This window comes from Schistocerca nitens, chromosome 2, assembly GCF_023898315.1.
Source record: "Schistocerca nitens isolate TAMUIC-IGC-003100 chromosome 2, iqSchNite1.1, whole genome shotgun sequence".
NCBI lineage: Eukaryota > Metazoa > Arthropoda > Insecta > Orthoptera > Acrididae > Schistocerca > Schistocerca nitens.
Genome location: NC_064615.1, coordinates 105,334,046 through 105,356,288, shown reverse-complemented (window position 1 = coordinate 105,356,288; position 22,243 = coordinate 105,334,046). Strand labels below are relative to the sequence as shown.

At 36.2% G+C, this 22,243-nt stretch overlaps 1 protein-coding gene across 4 annotated transcripts in view; it reads left to right on the top strand.

The window, feature by feature from the left end:
• LOC126235779 (uncharacterized) overlaps positions 1-22,243 on the top strand; it is a 269,602-nt gene that overhangs the window by 115,269 nt on the left and 132,090 nt on the right. Inside the window, exon 7 of one of the 4 annotated variants that reach the window (XM_049944585.1) lies at positions 15,809-16,032. The exons of the other annotated variants lie outside the window; for them this stretch is intronic. Within the exon in view, the coding sequence (XP_049800542.1) occupies positions 15,809-15,853 (45 nt within the window). The 3' untranslated portion in view covers positions 15,854-16,032. Of the gene's footprint in view, positions 1-15,808; positions 16,033-22,243 lie in introns of those variants that run through there. 4 annotated transcript variants of the gene reach the window in all.

The window sequence follows — 22,243 nt, the reverse complement described above, 5'->3', positions numbered from 1 at the left end:
AGTTTTGACATTACATTTGATAGTGAATCTAAAATTGCGAAACTATGTTCATTCAGATTACATTACATGAGGATAAAGAGTTATTCTCTACATTATAATTCCTTAACATCATCGTTACTCTCTACTACTTTCCAATTCCTTAACATCATTGTTACTCTCTACTACATTCCAATTCCTTTACATCATTGTTACTCTCTACTACATTCCAATTCCTTTACATCATAGTTACTCTCACTCTCTACTACATTCCAATTCCTTTACGTCATAGATACACTTATCAACTAACAATTTGTGCAGCTGCTTCTTGAAGGCATCACCTTGTAGGTCTTTCAGTGATGGTGGTAACTTGTTATATAATTTTAATCCTGTTTGTTTCAACCTATTTTGGACCTTAGATAGCCTAGTAAAGTCTACATCAAGATTGTTTTTATATCTGGTATCATGTGAATGAACATCTGTTCTGGAAGGTAAGGTATGTATTTGTTTTTTTTTTTTTTCTTCTTCTTTTTAGATGGAAAGAAGACACATTTTTATATACAGAGAAGGTAATGTTAAGATGTTAAATTCCTTAAAGTGCTTTCGACATGATTCTTGGCTTTTAATACCTGTAATTGCTCTAATTGCTTTCTTCTGCCACATGAACACTGTCTGAGCACCAGATTAGTTGCCCCATAATTTTATTCAGTACTGTAAGTGAGATTCAAAGAAGGCATAATAAGAAGATAAAAGTAGTTTTCTGCTAACTACCGATAATGTTTTTAGTTTCCTTAACAAAAAGACTACTCTAGATAGTCTGGTACATAACAGTTCCGTGTGGGTGTTCCATGTTAATTTCAGGTCCAGGTGGATTCCTAGAAGTCTTATAGAGTCAGAATCATTTAATTTTTCCTGTAGATTGTGCAAGAAGAAATACATAGTCTCAGTCTTGTTACTGTGGAGCCATATGGCAGTCTTCTCAAGCATTACTTTTGTTTGTTTCTTCACTTCCTCCAATTTGTTATCTGAGGTAATCAGGGTTGTGTCGTCAGCATATATTATTGACTTGTGAAGCATGAAAGTAGGCAAGTCATTCATGTATACCAGGAAGAGAAAAGTTCCAAGCACTGAGCCTTGTGGCATGCCTCTTACAACTGGTAGAGCATTTGATTGCTGGCTATTTACTATAACTACCTGAGATCTGTTTGTCAGGTGTGATCTGATTAGTGCCAGTTCGTTATTTTTGACAGCATAGCACTTTATTTATTAGTATTTCGTGGGATACAGTATCAAATGCTTTACTCAGATCTAGTAGTGCAGCACAAGTGATGGAATTGTTCTCGAAGCCATCAAGTATGTCTGTCACAAGAGTTTCTACTGCATTTATTGTAGACAATCCTGGCCTAAAACCAAAGAGCGAGGAGGAAAAAAGATTTTGTTCAGCAAAGTAGTTGCAAAGTTGTGTTTTAATGCAGCATTCTATTATCTTGGATAATATAGGTATGGGGGATATTGGACGGTAACTTTCAGGTGTTTTTTCTCCTTTTTTATGGATTGGGATAACAATAGTAGCCTTCAGGACCTCAGGAAATTTTCCAGCTGTGAAAGTACTATTGATCAGAAAGGTTAGAGGGGTAACAATAATGTCAATTATTTGTTTCAAGATGGTGTTGGAGATGCCATAGAGAACTTCACTGTATGAGCCATATAGGTTTGTGACGACTTTGTTTACAGTTTGGCAGGTCACCTGTTTCCATTTAAAGTATAAGTTATTTAGGTCAGTAATGTTGTAGGTAAAACTTTCAGAAGTTGCATCATCTGGTGCAGAGGTAGCAGTAGCTTCGAACTTAGTAGTGTTAACAAAAAATTCATTTAATTTTTCTGGCACTATTGGAAATTATTGTCTGTGTTTATGCTTCCCTGCTATTTTGTTTATTACCTGCCACGCTGCTTTGCATTTGTTGCTGGAGTTTTCAATGAAAGCATCTCTGCTTTGCTGTCTGTATTTCAGTCCTATATTTCTTCCATGGCTTCTTTATACCTCTGCTTCGATTCTAGGTTACCAGTTTTAGCCATTTTATGTAGGGCAATAAGTAGTGTTTCTCAGGTCATGCAGTTCAGGAGTGAACCAGTTGTGCTTCTTTTTTCTATTTGGTGCACCATGTATTTTCATCTTTTTGATTATTTGTGGGCAACAGTTTTGAACTAAGCTCATTAGTATGTTCATGAACAAGTTAAAAGCATGATCGTTGTTATTACAATTATATACTATGTCCCACTCAAGTTCTGATAATTTTTGCCTTACTTTGTAATGCTGTCAGGATATAATAATCTGATCCTCTTAATGTGTTCAGTTTGCTGAGTAGGATAGTTTTCACAGTTGACCATTAGCCATAGGCTGTCATGGTCAGATAATACTGGATTTATCACTCTGTACTGATACTCGTCTTATGTCAAATTGGAGATTATGTTATCTAGGCAGGCATCTAATCTGGTTTGCTTGTTATTTATACAGTACAAGTTGTTAGACCTTAACATGTTTTGAAAGTGGGTGACAGTTGGTGTTTTTAGTCGTATGTCTATATTAATGTCACCAATGTATGCTATCTTGTGGTGTCTGTATTTTACCAGCAGGTACTTATTTAAAGTCTCCATTTGGTCAATAAACTGATGAATATCAGAGCTAGGAATACGATAAATAGAGATGATCACTAAGTTTGGGAAGCAATAATGCAGCAATTTCAAAAAGTTTCTCTTTGCAAAAATGATCAACTTTTTGTGCTACATATTCAATGTTAGAGTTTCTCTTAATAAAAATAGCGACCTCTCCATGACTACTTTTGGTTCTACAATATGAGCTTGCTAATTCAAATCCTTCTGGGTTATACAGAGCAATTTCAGCTGGTGTGAACCAGTGTTCATTTACACAGAAAACATGACCTGGGTTTGAACTTAGGAACACATCAATTTCATCTATTTTGTTTTTGATTGATTTTACATTTAGGTGCATAATTAAAGTTCTGTTTTCGAGAAGGATAGACAAAGAATTAGATGCTTCTATATTTACAGTTTTTGTGGCACTGGCTGGGGGATGATAGTCCATAAAAAATCTTCACTGCAGCTACTCACATTCTTGCTGCTTGTAGATAAACAAGTGACAGCTCTATCGTTCCTCGTGGCTGTATCCGCAGTTCTAGCTGGTGCACTGCTGTTGTCCTCTGTTGAAGGGGCTGCTGTTGTTGATCTTACACAAGGTTCATACCACCCTAGTTTCCTGACTGTCTTTTGGGACTTACTTTTAATTAGTTCATTTATCAGTTTTCCTAATTTGCACTTTCCTTTACTATTCAAGGGAAGTCCATGTCTGGTGAAGCATGTTCTGTCAGGTGAGCTGACATCTATTAGTTCCACATTACTGAACATCTTTCACGTGCTCTTGAGTTTATCATTTATTCTACGAATTTCTTTGTTTATGGGTGAGTATTCAGGCAGGTTGTCTCTGTGGCTGAAGTTCACAAGTATGATATTTGTGTTTGTTAGGAGTAATAAAAGTCTCACAAGCTGTTTAACCCTTTCTTTACCGAATTTCGAAGTTTTAAGGAGAAAAAAATATATATATCTGCATTCGTTTTTACACTTATTTAGGTGCATAAATGTAAAATATGATATAATCTTTTTTTATATATGTTTTATTCCAAAAATTTTTGAATGTTGATTTTAAGCAACAGTGGTTCTTACAGGAAGTGACATCATAGAAACAAAATTCAATAAACATTGGTTCATTTAAGCAAAATATTGTTTTATACATCACACTTTACAGCTTAGAAGTCTATGCACAGAGTTTTTATTATTGACAATGTGGTGATAACTAATTTTCCTTCGAGTAATTAACAAATTCAATTCTTTGTATTAGTAAATATTTGAAATTTTTGTACTGCAAACATTTCACTGTTTTACTTTCACATATCCTGTCAGACATCAGTGTGTGTTGTAATCTCCTCCTTATGAAGTTATTATATTCCATGAAAGATGTGGAAACACTTCTTATTTACTGTGAGACACTGATGCACTTTACACTTGGTGCAAAAAAATTGTGTAGTAGACTTAATGCAAATTTTACATCGACCTTTCTTCTCTACCATATCTGCAAAGTGTTCGAACCCATCAAAACGCACATCCATAACTGGAGCTGCACATAGTCCTTTTTGCTGCAGGAGACCTTGTCAACATTTCAGAACTTGGTCTTCCTCTCTTCTGTTGGGAAGCTGATTTCCCCACAAGCCGTAGACCTGCAGCAATATTAGCTTGGAACTGCAGGAGTGATGTCTTTGAGGTTTTGCCACGTTGGACCATATGACGTCGGTGGAGTAGCCATCCATTGACAACTGCTACAAACACCAGTACAAAACGCGCATATACCACTTCCGTGACCTCAAGTTGATACGGTATAGTTCTATCAACATGTCAGCAAGGTCCACCCCCCCCCCCTCCCCAATATGTTTGTTATACTTTTCCACTATGTAAGGTCTAGGTACATCAATGAATTTCTTTTCAGATGCAGAATAGCATCTACATGTTGCCATGGGCTCAACACAAGCATATGTTGACAAAAATTCATGCATTTTCTGTCAAACCAGCGTACTAAAGCTACATTGTTTGTTGTCTCCACTCTCTAGTCACAGGAGCCACATCCAGTTTTCTTGAGCTCCACTTCAGTTTTCAAGGGACATTTTCCCATCCTGTCTGTCCTGATAGTGCCACAGAATTCAATGCCCCTTTCTTTCAGACGAAAACCAACCATCAGCAAACACTTTGAAATGCTGTTTCTCTGGCAATGTTTCCGTCAATGCCAAAACAATATCCCCAGACAAACCTAATCCTCTATCACTGCAGGTGTTTTTGCCAACATAAATTTCAAAATCATACATCATGCCTGAAGCACCAGCTCTCGTAAAAGATTTGTAGCCCCACTTGTGAGGCTTATTTCTTACGTACTGTTTCAAACTGCTTCTACCCTTGAATGGTATTATCTGTTCATCAACAGCTTGGTATTCTTCGGGAGGGAGTGTCTTCAATTATGACTGCAATGCAGATAAAAGTGGGTGAATCTTGAAGAGTTTGTCACGATTACTATTAGCTTCAGGCAAGTCTTGATTATTGACAACATGAAAATACCACAGTAGCTGGAAGAAGCGAGTTCTGCTCATCACATCAGCTATTGGTGAATACCTACACTCATTCGACAAGTATAAATGAATGGAAGGCATTTTGATTATGCCCATGTGCAGTAAAATACCAACAAACTGCTCCATTTCAATTTTGCTCGTCTGCAAAGAAACTGAATCTTTCTGCAAAGCATAGATATTGGACTGCTCAGCAATGAGTTCAAATACGTCATCATTCATAAATATTTTATAATATTGCAAAGGTGCATTTCCTCTACTGGTGGTGGTGGAAGCGATCCTTTCCATTCTGTGTCTTGTACCACAAAATCAGTTTTTATAAATTTACAGTCACTATGCTTACATCTATGTTTTACTTGCTGCTGCTGCTGCTGCTGCTCACGTGTAGATGGTGCTCCTTCATTTGTATTGTTGCCGCTTACATCTGATTTTGGCTGAGAATCAATAACTTTACCACTCCTGACTGCATCAGCCTGAAATTTAAAGATATTGACGTCTAAAATACGTAATTATAGTTATACTTATGTACTTTCTCAATATTGTTACTTCTGTTAGTGATCCCTACCTTTGGAAATTCATATTCTGTTTCTTGCTCCTCTCTAATTGCCGAAATTTCAGCTCCATCCTCCTTTTCCACCATCTGAATGAAATTCATGACAGCTGCTTCTGAAATAGCTTGAGAACTTCCATTAATTTCGACAGTTTCATCGTTATCTTCGTCCCCAACATCTGATATATCCCCTCAGGGACATCAATGTACTCATTGGACTCATTGTCGGGTAAATTCATAATATATTCTAGGTCAGCATCAGTCAAAAAGCCAGACATAGTGACGCAATATTTAAAAAATGTCTAGAATGTGATTTCATACCTGCAAAGCAAAATTTCAAACACCTACGTCAATAGATTTGTAAACTTTTTACTTTACACGTGGCTAAGGCCTTATCGACCATACACCTGCTCTACGAGCCTCTTCCAATTATTTCTATCCAGGGAAATTGTTGTCCAATCAGAGTTGATGCCCATCCTAGCTGCATCTTCCCGGATATTCTCCATCCACCTAATTCGAGGTCTTCCTCTTCTTCTCTTTCCTTCTAATTTCTTAGTGGATGCTATTTTGGGTAGTCTGTTCTCCGGCATCCTTGCTACATGACCAGCCCAGTTCAGTCTTCTCTTCTTTAACATTTCCACAATGGTACTATGTTTGTACAGCTCCCGTAGTTCTTCATTTTTCCTTATCCTCCACTCCATGACATTTTCATCGAAGATTGGTCCAAATATTTTTCTTAGTATTTTTCTTTCAAATATCAACAGTTTTTCTTCATCTTTTTTCCTGAATGTAATAGCTTCACATCCATATAATGCTACTGGTACAATAGTTGACTGATAAAAACGGATTTTGAATTCAGTACTAAGTGATCTCATCCTTAAAATTTTGATACAGCTGTAAAAAGTTCTATTAGCTGCTGCTAGACGGGCGTCTATTTCTATTTCTGCTCTATTGTCTCTGCTAAAAAGACTCCCTAAGTACTTGAAGTGGTCAAATGCCTTGAAAGTGAGACCATTTACGGTCAGTGGTGTATTCTTTTGGAGTTTTTTACTTATGACTAGATATTCTGTCTTTTCTTCATTCACATGAAGTCCAGCTTTCTCAGCTATTTTGTAATAATTTAGCATCATCCTGATTAATTGCCGGCCGAAGTGGCCGTGCGGTTAAAGGCGCTGCAGTCTGGAACCGCAAGACCGCTACGGTCGCAGGTTCGAATCCTGCCTCGGGCATGGATGTTTGTGATGTCCTTAGGTTAGTTAGGTTTAACTAGTTCTAAGTTCTAGGGGACTAATGACCTCAGCAGTTGAGTCCCATAGTGCTCAGAGCCATTTGAACCTGATTAATTCATCTTTTGAAGTGCTTATTAAGGCTACATCATCTGCATAAGCAAGTCTAGTAATGTTCTGTCCCTGCAGTTGGATCCCTTGTGGATTAGTTTTGGTGAATTCTCTATCAATCTTCTCTAAGATAATATTAAATAGAATAGGTGAGATGGCATCCCCTTGTCTCAGTCCAGTGTACACCTTAAAATTTTCAGTCTCTCCTGCAGGTGTCTTAACTTTGCATATGGTTTCTTCCAAACACATTTTAACTAATTTGATTAATTTTAATGGTATTTCAAATTCTTTCATGGTGTTTAAGAGTGTCTGTCGGTGTATGCTATCATAGGCCTTCTTGAAGTCTATAAATAGAATATGGATATCTACATTAAATTCCCATGCCTTCTCATTTATTTGTCCCAATGTGAATAAGTGATCCAAAGTGGATCTGTTAGTGCGGAAACCACATTGGTAGTCCCCAATCAGTTCTTCGGTTATGGGAATCAGTCTGTGTAGTATACACATCGACAAAATTTTATACGTGACATCGAGTAGGGCAATTCCTCTGTAGTTATCACAGACAAGGGGATCATTCTTCTTAAAGATGGGGCATATAATTGCAGTTTTCCAATCGGCCGATATGTTTTCTGTCTCCCAAATTGTTTCAATTAAGGAATGTAGTTCTATTTCCAATTGTGGTCCTCCATTTTTTAAAAGCTCAGCATATACCTGGTCTTCCCCACAGGCCTTGTTGTTCTTTAATTTCTTTATTGTTTGTCTTATTTCATTTACTGATGGTGTGTTGACTTGTATATCAACTGTATCTGGTTCTTCAAATGTAAAGTAATATTGTGGATCATTGCAGTTGAGCAGCTGTGTAAAGTATGTCTTCCATGTTTCTTGTATGTCATTCTTGTTTGTAAGTATTTTCCCATTATGGTCCTTTATAAACTGTTCCCTTTTAGTGAATTTTCCCAAGGACTTTTTTATATTCTGGTACATCTGCCTTGCTCTGTGATGCTTGAAATCATCCTCCGCTTCTCTTACCATGTTGTTGTAGTGTTTTCTCTTCTCTTGTCTTAGAGTTCGTTGTGTTTCCTTGCGGATTTTATAGTATCTCTCCTTTAGTGTAATATTGTCCATGTCTTGTAACCATGCCTTCCTCGCATTTTGCCTCTCCAGTACTCTTTCTTGGCACTTTATATTAAACCAGATTTTGTTAGTTCGTTTTCTTTTACCTATAGTTTTGGAAGCTACATCTTGAATACTGTTTCTGAGGTGTCTCCATCTACTTTCCACGTCTTGCTGGTCACTATGTGTCAGTCTAGATTCCGATAGGTTAATTTCTATTTCTTTCCTAAAGTTTTCTTTTATTTTTTCTTCTGCCAGATTTTCTATATCGTACCTTTTAATTTCAACCCTATTTGTACTTTGTTTCTTTTTTAGCTTTATTTTCATTTGAGCTATGATTAACATATGGTCTGTGTCACAATCTGCTCCCCTAAAAGTTCTAACGTCTTTAATACTGTTTTGAAATAGTCTTTGGATGGCGACATGGTCAATCTGGTTCACTACTTTTCCATCTGGTGATATCCATGTCCCTAAATGAATGCGTTTGTGTTGGAATTTTGTGCTGCTTAATGTGAGACCATTTGCCATTGCAAAGTTTATGAGTCACACACCATTCTCTGAACTTTCATCATGTAAGCTGTAATTCCCAATGGTTGGTTTGTAGATTTCTTCTTTTCCTACTTTGGCATTAAAGTCTCCTAACACTATTGTTACGTTATGTCTACTTATTGAATTATATGTCTGTTCCAGTTGACTATAAAATTCTTCTTTCACGTCATCTTCCTTATCTTCTGTGGGTGCATGAACATTTATAAATGTAATATCAAACCACTGAGCCTGAACTGTAATGTGTGATGTTCGGTTATTAATTGATTTGAATTCCTTTATTGTGTCAATTGCTGTTTTACGAATGTAAAAGCCCGTTCCAAATTCATGGCGCTGACCGCAGTCTCCATACATTATTGTCCCGTCTCCTATTTTCATTGATCCCGTTCCCTGCCATCTTATTTCTTGGAGCGCTACCAGTTGTACCTTGTATTTTCCTAGTTCGTTTATTAGTATTTGTGCGCTTCCTGGGCGGTATAGACTTCTGACATAGATTTGTAAAGCGAGGCATTATATTATGGAATTTCCACTGAATTCCACTGTTGCTTTGAAGCAACATAAGGTTTTTCGCAGTTTATCTTATCTGGAAATCATTATGTTTCCAAATTACATACATAAATAACCACTGTGATATATAAACGTAAATGTTTAACATATAATATAGCATTTTTGGAAGGTAGAATTGGCCAGATACAACATTCTATTTCAGTATACATATAATTCGAAAACGATGCTTTGCTGAAACCATATGTGTAAAAGCCACCGTGTGTATTTTGAATGTGCCAAAAGCATTTAACATTGTTCTTATGTGAGAAACACAAAATAAATGTGAAATTAATAGTGTAACTAATCAAAAGAAATCGAGCACATGGTCAGGATGTACCAGTAAATCTATAATTTTAAAATTACTACAGCAAATTAAACAGAACATATAAATAAAGCACGTTAATTGAATCTCCGATATATGTTAGCACTAAGATTCAGGCACTAGCCGATTTGTTATAATCAGATTTAGAAATGTAATTGTTATCTGTAACATAATTGGTCAGAAAATGTTATATTAACTCGTAACTAAGTTGAAAATATGTTCACCTTGTTCAGCACTGAGATTGTAAATTTTTAGCAATGTGTATTGTCACGAACCGGCTCTACTTCTCTGGAAAAGTTAACTCCATAAGGACACCGTTACGGTGTGGCTAATGGCTGTAAAGGAATTTAGTAGAGCTGGCCATGATGTCTCCTTTGTTGATGCTGCTGTGTCTGCGTTGTCCTTGTGGCTTCTTGTTGTCTAGGCGATGATTCCTTGGCTGCTTTGGGACCAAGAAAAGGTGCGGGTTTTTTAATTATTACTGGACTATCGAAAAATGACGCAGTATTCCACGGTTTCTTTGTATCAAACGCATTTATTGCAAGAACTATATGCACAACTACACTCAACCGCGGCCAACACACAAGTGGCCGAAGACCCGTAGTAGACCAAAGATCACGGTCATAAGCTACAAAGAACATACAATTCCAATATCGATTATTGATCGCAACACCTAACTTAGTATTATCTTAAGCAAAAGCTTTTATAACACGACTTTAGTGTATAATAAAATAAAGTGACGTCTATTAGTGTATCATAAAATAAAATGACGTCTATTTGTCAGTTCCATTACAATAGCCCCCCAAGAATTTTGTAAGTATGAAAATGCGAACAAAATTCTGACAACAGAATAATGGAATTGCCAAGAATATGTTTTTAAATACATTAAAATTTTTAATAGGACTGTTTCCTTTGAGTTATGCTAACACTGAAATTGTTATACTTAGTTAAGGAAAACGTACAATATTTTAACCTTAGAGTAAATGAAATACGAAAGAAGATTCACAATTTTCACTTAGAAGAGTCCATAATGTTTTAGTACTTCACATGAAACCATAGTTAAACTTCTGGTAATGTTTATCTAGTGGGAGAAGTTTACAGTATCTGTCTGAGTAATACTACACAGATATGAACTGGTCAAAAAAGATTCTTTAAATACTAATAAATTCTATAAACATGTAATACAAATGCATTAACATATTGGGTGTAAAATATCTTATCACAGAGACATTACTCCAAGGATAAAAAAATTCAATTGTTTGTTACGAAGGTTCATATTTGCAGTAGAAGTGCAAAGGTAGAATCATGGATGAAAGTTTTGGAATGGTATGTATATATCAAAATTAAAAAATATTACTGCCTTTGCATTTGCAGTTGTTGAGAGAGAAATATACAGTAATTCATGTGGTTTACTGAAAATGATTATCTCCTTGTAGAGTTGGACATTTCAAGCACTTAAGTGTGTAGTAATTAGGACTCTGCCTTTACGAGTAACAAATTTAAAAAAACTTAATTGTTGCAAGACAGATTTAGTGCAGATTAGTGGCTTGCATTTTAAATGACATCTCAACAAGTGTGGTGTGAGAGTTACACAAACTAAAAGTACACAACTTATTAAACTTCAATCAAATTGCATAAACATACAGAAATATCAAAACTAACATGGCTAGCATATTACACAGAAAATTCATTGCAAACACTTCATACAGTGACTACATATTAGACAAATAATAAACATTTTCAAGGGCACAAAACTGTGTCAGACTCAGACAATTTTTTTATATACAAAATTTCTAGTGAAAAACTTTTGTTTGCGTCACCTTTTAACTTTCTCAGACTAGTCTTATCCCTTTTTGACACAACTACCAGTGGGTTATTATAAGCACTGATACTCCTTTCAATAATGCCACACACTTCCATCTTATGTAATTCTTTCTCAACTGCTGTACGTTTTGCTATGGGCACACCATATGGTTTTATGAAAAATGGGTCATGTGGTCTTACTAGCAAAGTACATTCGTAACCCCTAACTTTCCCTGGAATATTGCTAAAGACATCACTGTATTCCCATAACAAAGACTCTAGTTCCTGTTTTTGCTCATCATTTAGACCGCTAGCTTCTGAAATCTTAGTGTTTACCAGAGTGTTGAAATCTACTTCACTTAAATCTAGTTCCGTTATGTGTTTGTCAACATATCTTTTCTCCTTTACAAGATTTATAGTGTTAATTTTATCATTACACAAAACTGTATTTGATCTGACAAATTTGGTGGAGATACACCCCCCATTTGGTGTTGTTATGATAAGTTTTTGTCCTCCCCAGTCAAATCTTGCATCTACACTCCGAATCCATGACATCCCGAGAATACAGTCCTCACTGACGCCTGGTATAATTAGGCATCCATGTGTAAATGTGACTCCCTCAATTGTAAAAGATAACAAAGTTTGTCTTTTCACAGTTTTACTATGTTTTCCTGTAGCCCCTCTTATTTTCACCCCAATGACTGGCATTTCAGTGTAATCTTTCTCGCACTTCAGCTTTTTGCTTAGAATTTCAGATATTCCTGACACCTGACTCCCTGTGTCTATAAGGCACTTGCCTTCCCAGGTACCAACTTTTGCTCTAATGAACGGACTACCTATGTCACCACCTTTTTCAGTCTGAACGTATTCATATAATAAATCATTTTGAATTTCACTGAAACAATGACTTTCTGACTTACAAGTACCTATATTACTGTCACCTTTATTATCTATGGTCATTACATTAACACACACATCATTAGCACTGTCACTTGCATTTATAATTTCCTCAATCCAAATATTTTCACCCATATAACATTGTTCACCACTAAGGTATTTATCCTTCAGTTGTTCAACAATAATATGTTTAGTGTTTTTCCACCAATCAGGATATAAAATTTGAGACATATTAAGAATCATTTTTCTAAAATTGCTATCATTTTTAATTGCATCACTATTTAGCCACACATTATAAAGAAATAATTCACCTTTGTTCATTGCAAATGGTAGCCTACTTGCATAGTCAGTTTCACTGTTCAGGGAATCTTTATCAACTGCCCAGGTTCCTTCATAAGATGTTGGATTACAGAGCCTATTGGTTGTGACACTGGCATTAACACCACTTAAACTGTTAATAACATCTTTGGGTACATCTACAACATGCATATCAGTATCTCCCACAACACCTAATGCCTCCATTTCCTCTTTCAAGCAAACAAAATATTTTTCACCATCATCATGTATCATTAAATCTTCATTTCCCCACATACTACAATCATCAACCTCTCTCTTCCGAAAACTTAAAACGTTGCTTTCACACCCAGGTGTTTTTAATTCTTTGCCCGTTAAATCAGTGTCGACAATTTGCTCACTTGGTTCCCTCATCAGTGCATCAATTCCTAGATTATTTAAATCGTTAATCTGCAGGTCCTCTGATAAACTACAAGCTTCTGCCCATTCATAAAATTCAACTAAGTTAAATATCTTCTCTGGCTCTTTATTACAATCAATGTGTTCATTCTTAACAGGTACTGTGTTTAGAGGGTAGTACACATTCATAAGATAACTACTCATTACTTGAGACGTATCTCTTGGTGCAATGTAGTCACTGTTATTGGTCCTTCTATTATCTATGGTTTTCGCCCCTGCCTTGTGGACCGACAATGGAGCGCACACTAGTTTTTTGCTTCAGGATTTCCCATAGCATTTTGACCCCTGGTGTCACTATGTTCACGCCAATTCCTGTTTTCAGAATCCCTGTAATTACTTCTGTTCCAATTGTTCCCAGATTGTCCTCTCGAATGGAAATTATAGTTTTCCCTTGAATGGAGATTGTTATTAATATTGTGACTATTTTGTTCCCTATGATGGAAACTATGGTTGTTGGGCCTACTGTTTTCCCTCCTGTTTGAATTAGTGTTTCCCCAACTATGATCTCCACCTCTTTGTGCGTGATTGAAATAGTTTTTTGGTTTCCCCACTTTGTCTATAATCCTGTCAAGCTTGTCCACATAGTTTAGAAATTGTCCAATGTCGTCATCTGGTCCATACACTAGGTCCCATTGCACATCTGTTGGCAACCTTCTCTTTAAAGCATCTATCTGTGTGAGCTCATCGAAGGGTTTACTCAAATGTACAAGTTTCTTCAGTTGATTCTTACAAAACTGTTTCATAGTCCCCTGTGTTTCTCTATAATTTGGCCCATTTAGGAACTCGCTCTTTATCCTGGCTTGTTCAGTTTCAGACCAGAACCATTTTAAGAACTCAATTTCAAATTCTGCATAAGACATGTCCATAGAAAAATTTTGATTGGCCCATGACAAAAATTCTCCCTCCAAAAAATTTTTAACAAACTTAATTTTGCAACTTTCACTCATATTGGGCAAAAAGTTGTCTCTACAACTCTGCAGAAAGTCAACAGGATGCAAACTACACTCATTAGAAAAGTTTTTAACTGGAATATTGGATAATAAGGTACATGTGTTCATAGAAAAATTTTTGTTAGCTACATCATTGCTAAATATTTCAAACTTTTGGTTTAACTCTGATACTGTACTTTTTAATTCACTAACATCTGTCTTAGTTTCAATCTCGTGGAGTTTTACTGTGTTACTGACTGTTTCCACTTTATCATTCATAACATTTAGTTTAGAGTCTACTCTACTTTCAAGATCTACTGCCATAGCTTTTACATTTACACAAACTGTCTCTATTTGATTATTAACATTAACAAAACATTTTGCATTTTCCTCTCTGTCTGTGACCAGTTCATTTTTTACAGACTGAATTTTGTTACTCAGACTAGAATTTACTTCTCCCACTTTAGATTCTACCACTAAAATCTTTGTTTCTGCCTTGCTAAGTTTCTTGTCTATCTTTAAAATGTCGTTGCGAAGTTTATTACCCCAAACTAAGACATTATCAAATTTTATGTTCATAGTTCCCTCTAGACGCGACACTTTCTGATTTATAACTCGAAAATTGTCCGCGACCGCCTGATTCATGCTTTGCAATTGTTCTTCATTAGCTTGTAAGCGGGCTGCAACAGTCTGATTCATGCTTTGCAATTGTTCTTCATTAGCTTGTAAGCGGGCTGCAACAGTCTGATTAAAAACTAACGATTGATTCATCATTTGTAACAGTAATTTAATGTCCGACGTCTCACGTTCTGAGGAATTAAGACTCTGATCCGTTTCTTTAACTGACTCATCTTCCGTTTTTATCGGTATGTCTACGTCCCCAAAGACTAACAAATTTTCACACTCCTGTTCAGATTCCGCACCACTTTTCTCTTTCACAATGGTCATCTTCGTGAAATTTCACACACACAAAATAATAAAAGGAAAGAAAAACAGCACTAAGCAAATGTACTTATCTTTTCAGTCTTGGTCCTCACGCGTGTGGTCAGTCCACTTTACTGCTTCGTACCACGTGGTCATTAGACTTCTGCACAACAGATTTCGTCAATCCAGTACATATAAATGTCTAGATCCCGGCAACGAGCCCCCAGTTGTCACGAACCGGCTCTACTTCTCAGGAAAAGTTAACTCCATAGGGACACCGTTATGGTGTGGCTAATGACTGTAAAGGAATTTAGTAGAGCTGGCCATGATGTCTCCTTTGTTGATGCTGCTGTGTCTGCATTGTCCTTGTGGCTTCTTGTTGTCTAGGCGATGATTCCTTGGCTGCTTTGGGTCCAAGAAAAGGTGCGGGTTTTTTAATTATTACTGGACTATCGAAAAATGACGCAGTATTCCACGGTTTCTTTGTATCAAACACATTTATTGCAAGAACTATATGCACAACTACACTCAACCGCGGCCAACACACAAGTGGCCGAAGACCTGTAGTAGACCAAAGATCACGGTCATAAGCTACAAAGAACATACAATTCCAATATTGATTATTGATCGTAACACCTAACTTAGTATTATCTTAAGCAAAAGCTTTTATAACACGACTTTAGTGTATAATAAAATAAAGTGACGTCTATTAGTGTATCATAAAATAAAATGACGTCTATTTGTCAGTTCCATTACAGTATCTCATATTCTGTTTAACTTCTAATTATGATTTTACATAAAACCGTAATTTTCATTGTATGTAATTGTTAACAAAAGTATAAATAGAGGCCACGCAGGCACCAGTTGGGACTGGGGGGGGGGGGGGGCACTCGTTTTTTTGGCTATGGTTGCGATCACATGTATTGCAGGCTCACTCGGTTGTTGACTTGTGGCGTGAACTCTGTGTCGTTTGATGTCAACTTTTGGTGTACATGTGATGTAACCGGTACAGTTCACCAGGCTCGGACACCAGAGTCCTGGAAATATATTGGTATTAAAACTGCACTGTGCTTTGGAATTTATTTGCTTTTTTTACATTGGACAATTACTTTTTTCTTTTTTACTTTTTTAATAAATTCAAATTTTTATCTTCTTTTTTCCTTTTTTATTTTCCTTTTTATTTAGTTTTTTACCTTTTTATTTTTTGTTATTATTTTTTGTCAGTTTCTTTTTTTCTTTCTCTTATACTACAAATTAAATCACATGAAAATATCTTACATAACAAATATAAGCAAACATAGGTACAAAAAAAAATGTATGTATTGTTGGAAGTTTGTGTGTCAGAAAGGTATCTTGGAATGTGGCATCAGTGTTTTTGAGAAGAAAATATCACATTAGCTGGGGCACCTTGCGTAAGCCACACGCATAGTACACAAAGATTGTGTACTCCCCTTAGGGATTGCAATTATTGCACATAAGGTTTCAACTGAGTGACATTTCTTAAACCAAATAGCTTTTTTGATTTGGGATAGATAAGTCGGTAGGTGTTTGGATGTGGTTTCTCATAAACTTCAAATGGACCAATGTAACTATCGGAAAATTTCTTGATCTCTGTATTGGTTGCCTTGGATGTCTCATAACTTTTGGTTAAGACTAGATCACCTTCATTGTACTGTGTAAACTTGCCTTTTGAATCATGTTCAAGCTTTCTCTTGGCACAGTGTGTTTCAATATTTTTCTTTACTATTTCCATTCTTTTGTCCGGTGTTAACTCATTACAGACAGGGAAATTGATCAGTTCATACAAGATGTTTGGTGGGTGTTTGTTAAAATGGACTTCATAAGGCGTAAAGCCAGTTGTTGTATGTTGTAAGGTGTTCAAAAAATCTTCAAACTCACATATGTAACCTGACCAATTTGTATGATCTTTAGAGCAGTAAGTTCTACAAAGCCTGCCTATTTCACACATATAACACTCAGTTGGGTTACAAGATGGAGAATAAAAGGAAATAAGAACGTGCTTAATCTCGTCATCTTTCATGAAATCTTTCCAAACGTTTAGATGTAAATTGGCTCCCATTGTCTGAAAGAATGGCTTTTGGTTTTCTAATCTGTGTGAAGTTATCATTACAGAAACAGTTTAAAATTTTTCTGCTTGTTGCCTTCTTTAGTGGATACAATTTTACTAGTTTAGTGAATAAGTCAACAACTACAAACAAATATGTATAACCCTCTTTAGTTCTCGGCAATTAGCCAAACAAATCAATCCCTATCAGTTCCAATTTGCCTTTTGGCACAATACTTTGTAAATAACCGTGGTATTTCTGATTTGTGACTTTTACTCTTTGACACCGATCACATTTTTGTATAACCTGTCTTACTCTTCTAAACATATTATTAAAATAGACATTTTCCTTAAGCTTGTCAGTGCATTTCATGATTCCACAGTGTCCATAGCTCTCATGTGTGTACTTAATTAAAATGTCAACACATTTTATAGACCAACAAACCTTCCAGATATTAGAGTCAGTGTTATGTCTCCTGAATAAAATACCTTTAAAATTTTAATAATACATGCCAACCTTTTCATAACCCTTTTTACCAATAAGGCTTTTCACAAGTTTCAAAACATCATCCTGGTTCTGGTATCTCCTAAGCTGACTGCAAATGTTAGTAATTTCCTTTTCACCCTTAATCCCTCTCATGTACATTATTTTAAACACTTCGTTATCCAATAGTTCTTCTTTCTGATCTCCCCCCCCCCCCTCCCACACACACATACACAGGTAATCTAGACAAAGCATCAGCAATTATATTCTGATCCCCTTTTTTATACGGAATGCTATAATCAAATTGTTGCAAAAATATGGCCCACCTGGTTAATCTACTATTGAAAAGTTTACAGTCTTGAATATAACATAGATATTTGTGATCTGTGAAAACTATGACTTTATGGCCTGCTAGATAGTTCCTGTATTTAGTGAAACCCCATACAATGGCAAGCAGTTCCTTCTCAGTGACTGTGTAATTACGTTCATGTTTCTGCAGACCTCGGCTGGCAAAACGTTCTATTTTTCCATCAATTTCCTTCTGTTGAAACAAATATACACCCAGTCCATAATCTGAACTATCTGTCATTAGTCAAAATGGTAGTGAAAGGTCAGGTCTGTGGAGTAATTGACTGTTATTTAGTTGTTGTTTGATCTCATCGAATGCTGCTTGACACTGATCTGCCCATTCCCATATGGTGTTCTTTTTTAATACCGTATTTACTCGAATCTAAGCCGCACTCGAATCTAAGCCACACCTGAAAAATGAGACTCGAAATCAAGCAAATAAATTTTCCCGAATCTAAGCCACACCTGAAATTTGAGACTAGGGGAGAGAAAAGTTTTAGGCTGCATCTCCAAATCGAAACAAAGTTGGTCCATTGTAATATGAGACACAATTTAGGTCGAATGAATGACGATATAGCGACAGTAGTTTGGTTCGAGTCATAAGTTTAGCAGTTAAGCTTTACCAGGTAGCCATTGCTATGCGTCAGGCGCTCCGTCCGTATTTATACGGGTACCCTTCCTTTTTCACGTACTTCGTCTGGTTTGAATTGATTGCTTATTTTTCTTTGATCTGATAAGCGCAGTTCTTTTTGTTGTAGGTGTGTACGTCACTCTAAGCTGAAAATGCATTACTGTACTGTGTCATGCATTGTTTGTCGCATTCTGATAGTACGTGTTTATGACCTGTCGCCGCTCGTGGCATGGCTTGCTTTGTGGGCGCTACCGCTGCTTTTTTTAAAAAAAAAAAAAAAAAAAAAAAGAGAGAGAGAGAGAGAGGAATCGTCTCATTAGCGAAACAATGGCAAGAGACTGATATCTGTTGTTACTTACACTGCTGCTTTCTTTGATAATGATCAACAAGAACCAAATAATAGACTGCGTATTATAGAAGATGTTCTGAACGAGAGTTTAGCGAAAATTTTTTCTCCCTTGGAAAATCTTTGCAGGTGCCTCTTTAGTACATTAAATTCTGCACAGAAATTAGAGTCACCTTAGATTTAAAAATCTAGTCAATTGCCATGCTTCATTTCTGACTGTATCACTATTAGGCATAAGAATAATACGAATATAAACATCACATGATATGTATATTCTTCCGCGTTTGCTGTTGTCTCACTCTAGTTTCGTAGTTTATGAGGCAGACAGGATTTAAATGAGATAGCAGCAAACACGAAACAATACATGGCAAAATGTTTATATTCGTATTATTCTTATGGTGAAGAGAATACTGCATGTGATTCACAAGTCATAAAAGATCCTGTTAGCAACCATCTCTTCTCACAGATAGGAAAAAATTCAGAATGTAGAGTTGGCCATATTGACAAACATCCCAAACAGTCTTGCCAGTCGGATTTTCGTAGTACATTGAAATGCTGCTACATTCGAAGAAACAATACGGAATTTGTATTTACTTCGTTGGATAATGTATGAAAATGCAGTGGTCGAAACTCGGGGCGGAGAAAGAAGCTCGTCTTTTACCTTTTTTTTTTAATTTATTTACTGACGCAGAGGTTTTGGTGCCAGTATTTATCTTTGTGCGTACAAAGCATGCCTGTGTAGCGCTACATATATTCGACGGCAGAAGTTAGTTGTGGCGGCACCCACCAATATTTTTCAAAACTTCCGCTTGCTTTGCACTCGATTCTAAGCCGCATGCGGTTTTTTGGATCACAAAAACCGGAAAAAAAGTGCGGCTTAGATTCGAGTAAATACGGTAGCTCTCTCAAACACGGTGCGTTTAAAGCTTGGGTGCTGACATACTTACGATAAAAATTACATAGATCATAAAATGACCTCAGCTGTTTCTTATTCTTTGGACATGGAAACTGGACAATTGCAGAAATTTTATCACTGTCAGGTTGAATGCCTTCTCTGTTAATTATATGGCCTAAAAAAAGTCTGATACTCCAAATTTGCATTTACTTTAATTAAGGGTCATGCCGCCCTGCCTGAACTTACTGGATAATTTGTACAAAGTATCAAGGTGTTCCTCCCAAGTTTTGCTGGTTATTAATATATCATCCACGTAAATAATTATTTTAGATAGTAGTTCACTTCCAGCCACATGATCCAAAGCTCGAATAAACTCAGCTACAGACACATTCAGCCCAAACGGAACAACACAATAATGAAAACATTTACCATTATATAAAAAGGCTGTGTACTGCCTCGAATCCTGTGCTAATGTGATTTGATGAAAACCTGAGGTCAAATCCAGGCTAGAAAAATATTTTATATCATTGAATTTGTACAAGAATTCCTCCATGGATTCAGGATGATCTGTTTCTCTTTCTATAAACTTATTCAGGTGATGTGAATCCAATAGCAGCCTAACACCACAATCCTTTTTTGAAACACAGACCATCGGGCTGTTATATGGGCTGTGACTTCTCTCTACTATTCTCCATTTTTGCGTTTTCTGGAGTTCCCTCTCCACTTCTTTCCTTTTACAGATGGGTACCCCATAAGGCTTAATGAAAAAGGATTCGTGTGGCTTTAACTTCAAATGGCATTCATAATCTTTGACCCTACCAGGTTGATCACTAAAAATGTTACAGTTTTCCCAGAGAAAATTTTCTAATTCCTGCTTTTCAGACTCAGTCAAGTCATTTGCTTCGTTTACATTTTCTGATATGGTTAGGGAGTAATTATCATGAACCAAATTCTGGTTATTGTGATCCCTATTTTCCACTTCCTCCATGTAATGGCTACACTCTGGGTAAACTATTTCCCTAATATGGTTACTATTGTTTGTACTTGAATTTAACTGGATCACTACTTTTCCTTGAATACTGGCCTTTGGTTCAGTGAACAGTAATTCTGAATTTTGCCAATCAAAACTCACTTTTGCTTTAACTATCCAGTCCATCCCTAAAATCATTTGCTCATTGAGATCTGGAATAACTAAACAACCATGTTCAAAATTAATGTTGTCAACAGAAAATGTAATTAAAGCTTGTTTATTTATTAACTTACTAAACTTGCCAGTGGCACCTTTAATCCATACACCTGTGATTGGAAGTTCGATGTAACGTTCAGTGTCTTTTATCCTGTTCCTCAACTTGTCTGAGATACTACTAATGGGACTGCCAGTGTCACTCAAACAAAGTCCTGACCAATTGTTAATGCTTATTTCTACGTAAGGGCAACCTAAGGTAATATTTGGGTCACTATTCACATTCTCTGCCAACAAGTCACTTTCTAATTCAGTTGTATCAATGTTGTTACATACTTCTTCACTACAGGTTTCAATGTCAGAATAACACAAGATTGAGTGTCATTATGACTGGAATCAAATACACATGAGGCAGATACCTTACTTTCACTAGACTTAAAATTATCTTTCATGGATGGATCTGATTTGATGACTTCACTTTCCTTATTATTTTCTAAACAAACTTCATTTTCAATGATAATAGATTCCAAAATCTTCTCACCTATCAGCTTGTTCCTGCTTATTAGTAGATTTACTTAAGATTTCTTTTATACAAATTGGTACCAATACATTGTTTGCACTCTTAATATCTTCACATGAACCAACTTCGCATTCAGAGTTACTTTCAGCTGCAACACCATTATCAATAACTTCAACATAAATAATGCCATCTAATTCCTCCTGTGTACATATATCATCAAATACATCATCCTTCACAATACTACCTTTACCAAAATCATCATCAAAATAATATGAGGGTGATGCCTCTGCATGTACATCTGCCTTAACTACTAAGTGTTCACATCTGAAGTTACACTACTGAAATCGCTACCTGTTTCATGATCAAAGTCAGATGTTATTTCCTCATTTTGGCTACCAATTTCTACTAATATAGATACCTCATTATCCTTACCTTCATCAGAAAACAAGCTAGTGATACCATACATATCGTAAGTTCTGTCTACATCAGGTGTTAATGTGTCATGTTCATTAAGTTCAAACTGAGGTTCTGCTTGTGTATGTGCATTATTCAATTCACTCAACATGTGATCCCAAAAGTTTGCTTATAACTAGTATCATCTAAGTAGTAGTCCCCATTTACATTACATTTATGATTGCTTTTACGTTTCCGTCTCTTTAACCTCCTATTTGCCTGGTTTGTGCCATAATTATTCACCTCAAATTGACAGGCTCCCAAGGAGGTGGTTACCTGTTTCCCTGGTTGGAATTGCTGTTGTGAGGCTGGTTACTGTTTCTCTGTTCTTGATGGTTTTCGTGTATGTTGTAACTACTGTTTTGGTTACCACGCCAGTTATTATTTCTGTGTCCATTATATTGTTGTGACCCCCCCATTCCTATTGTGTGTGTTTCTG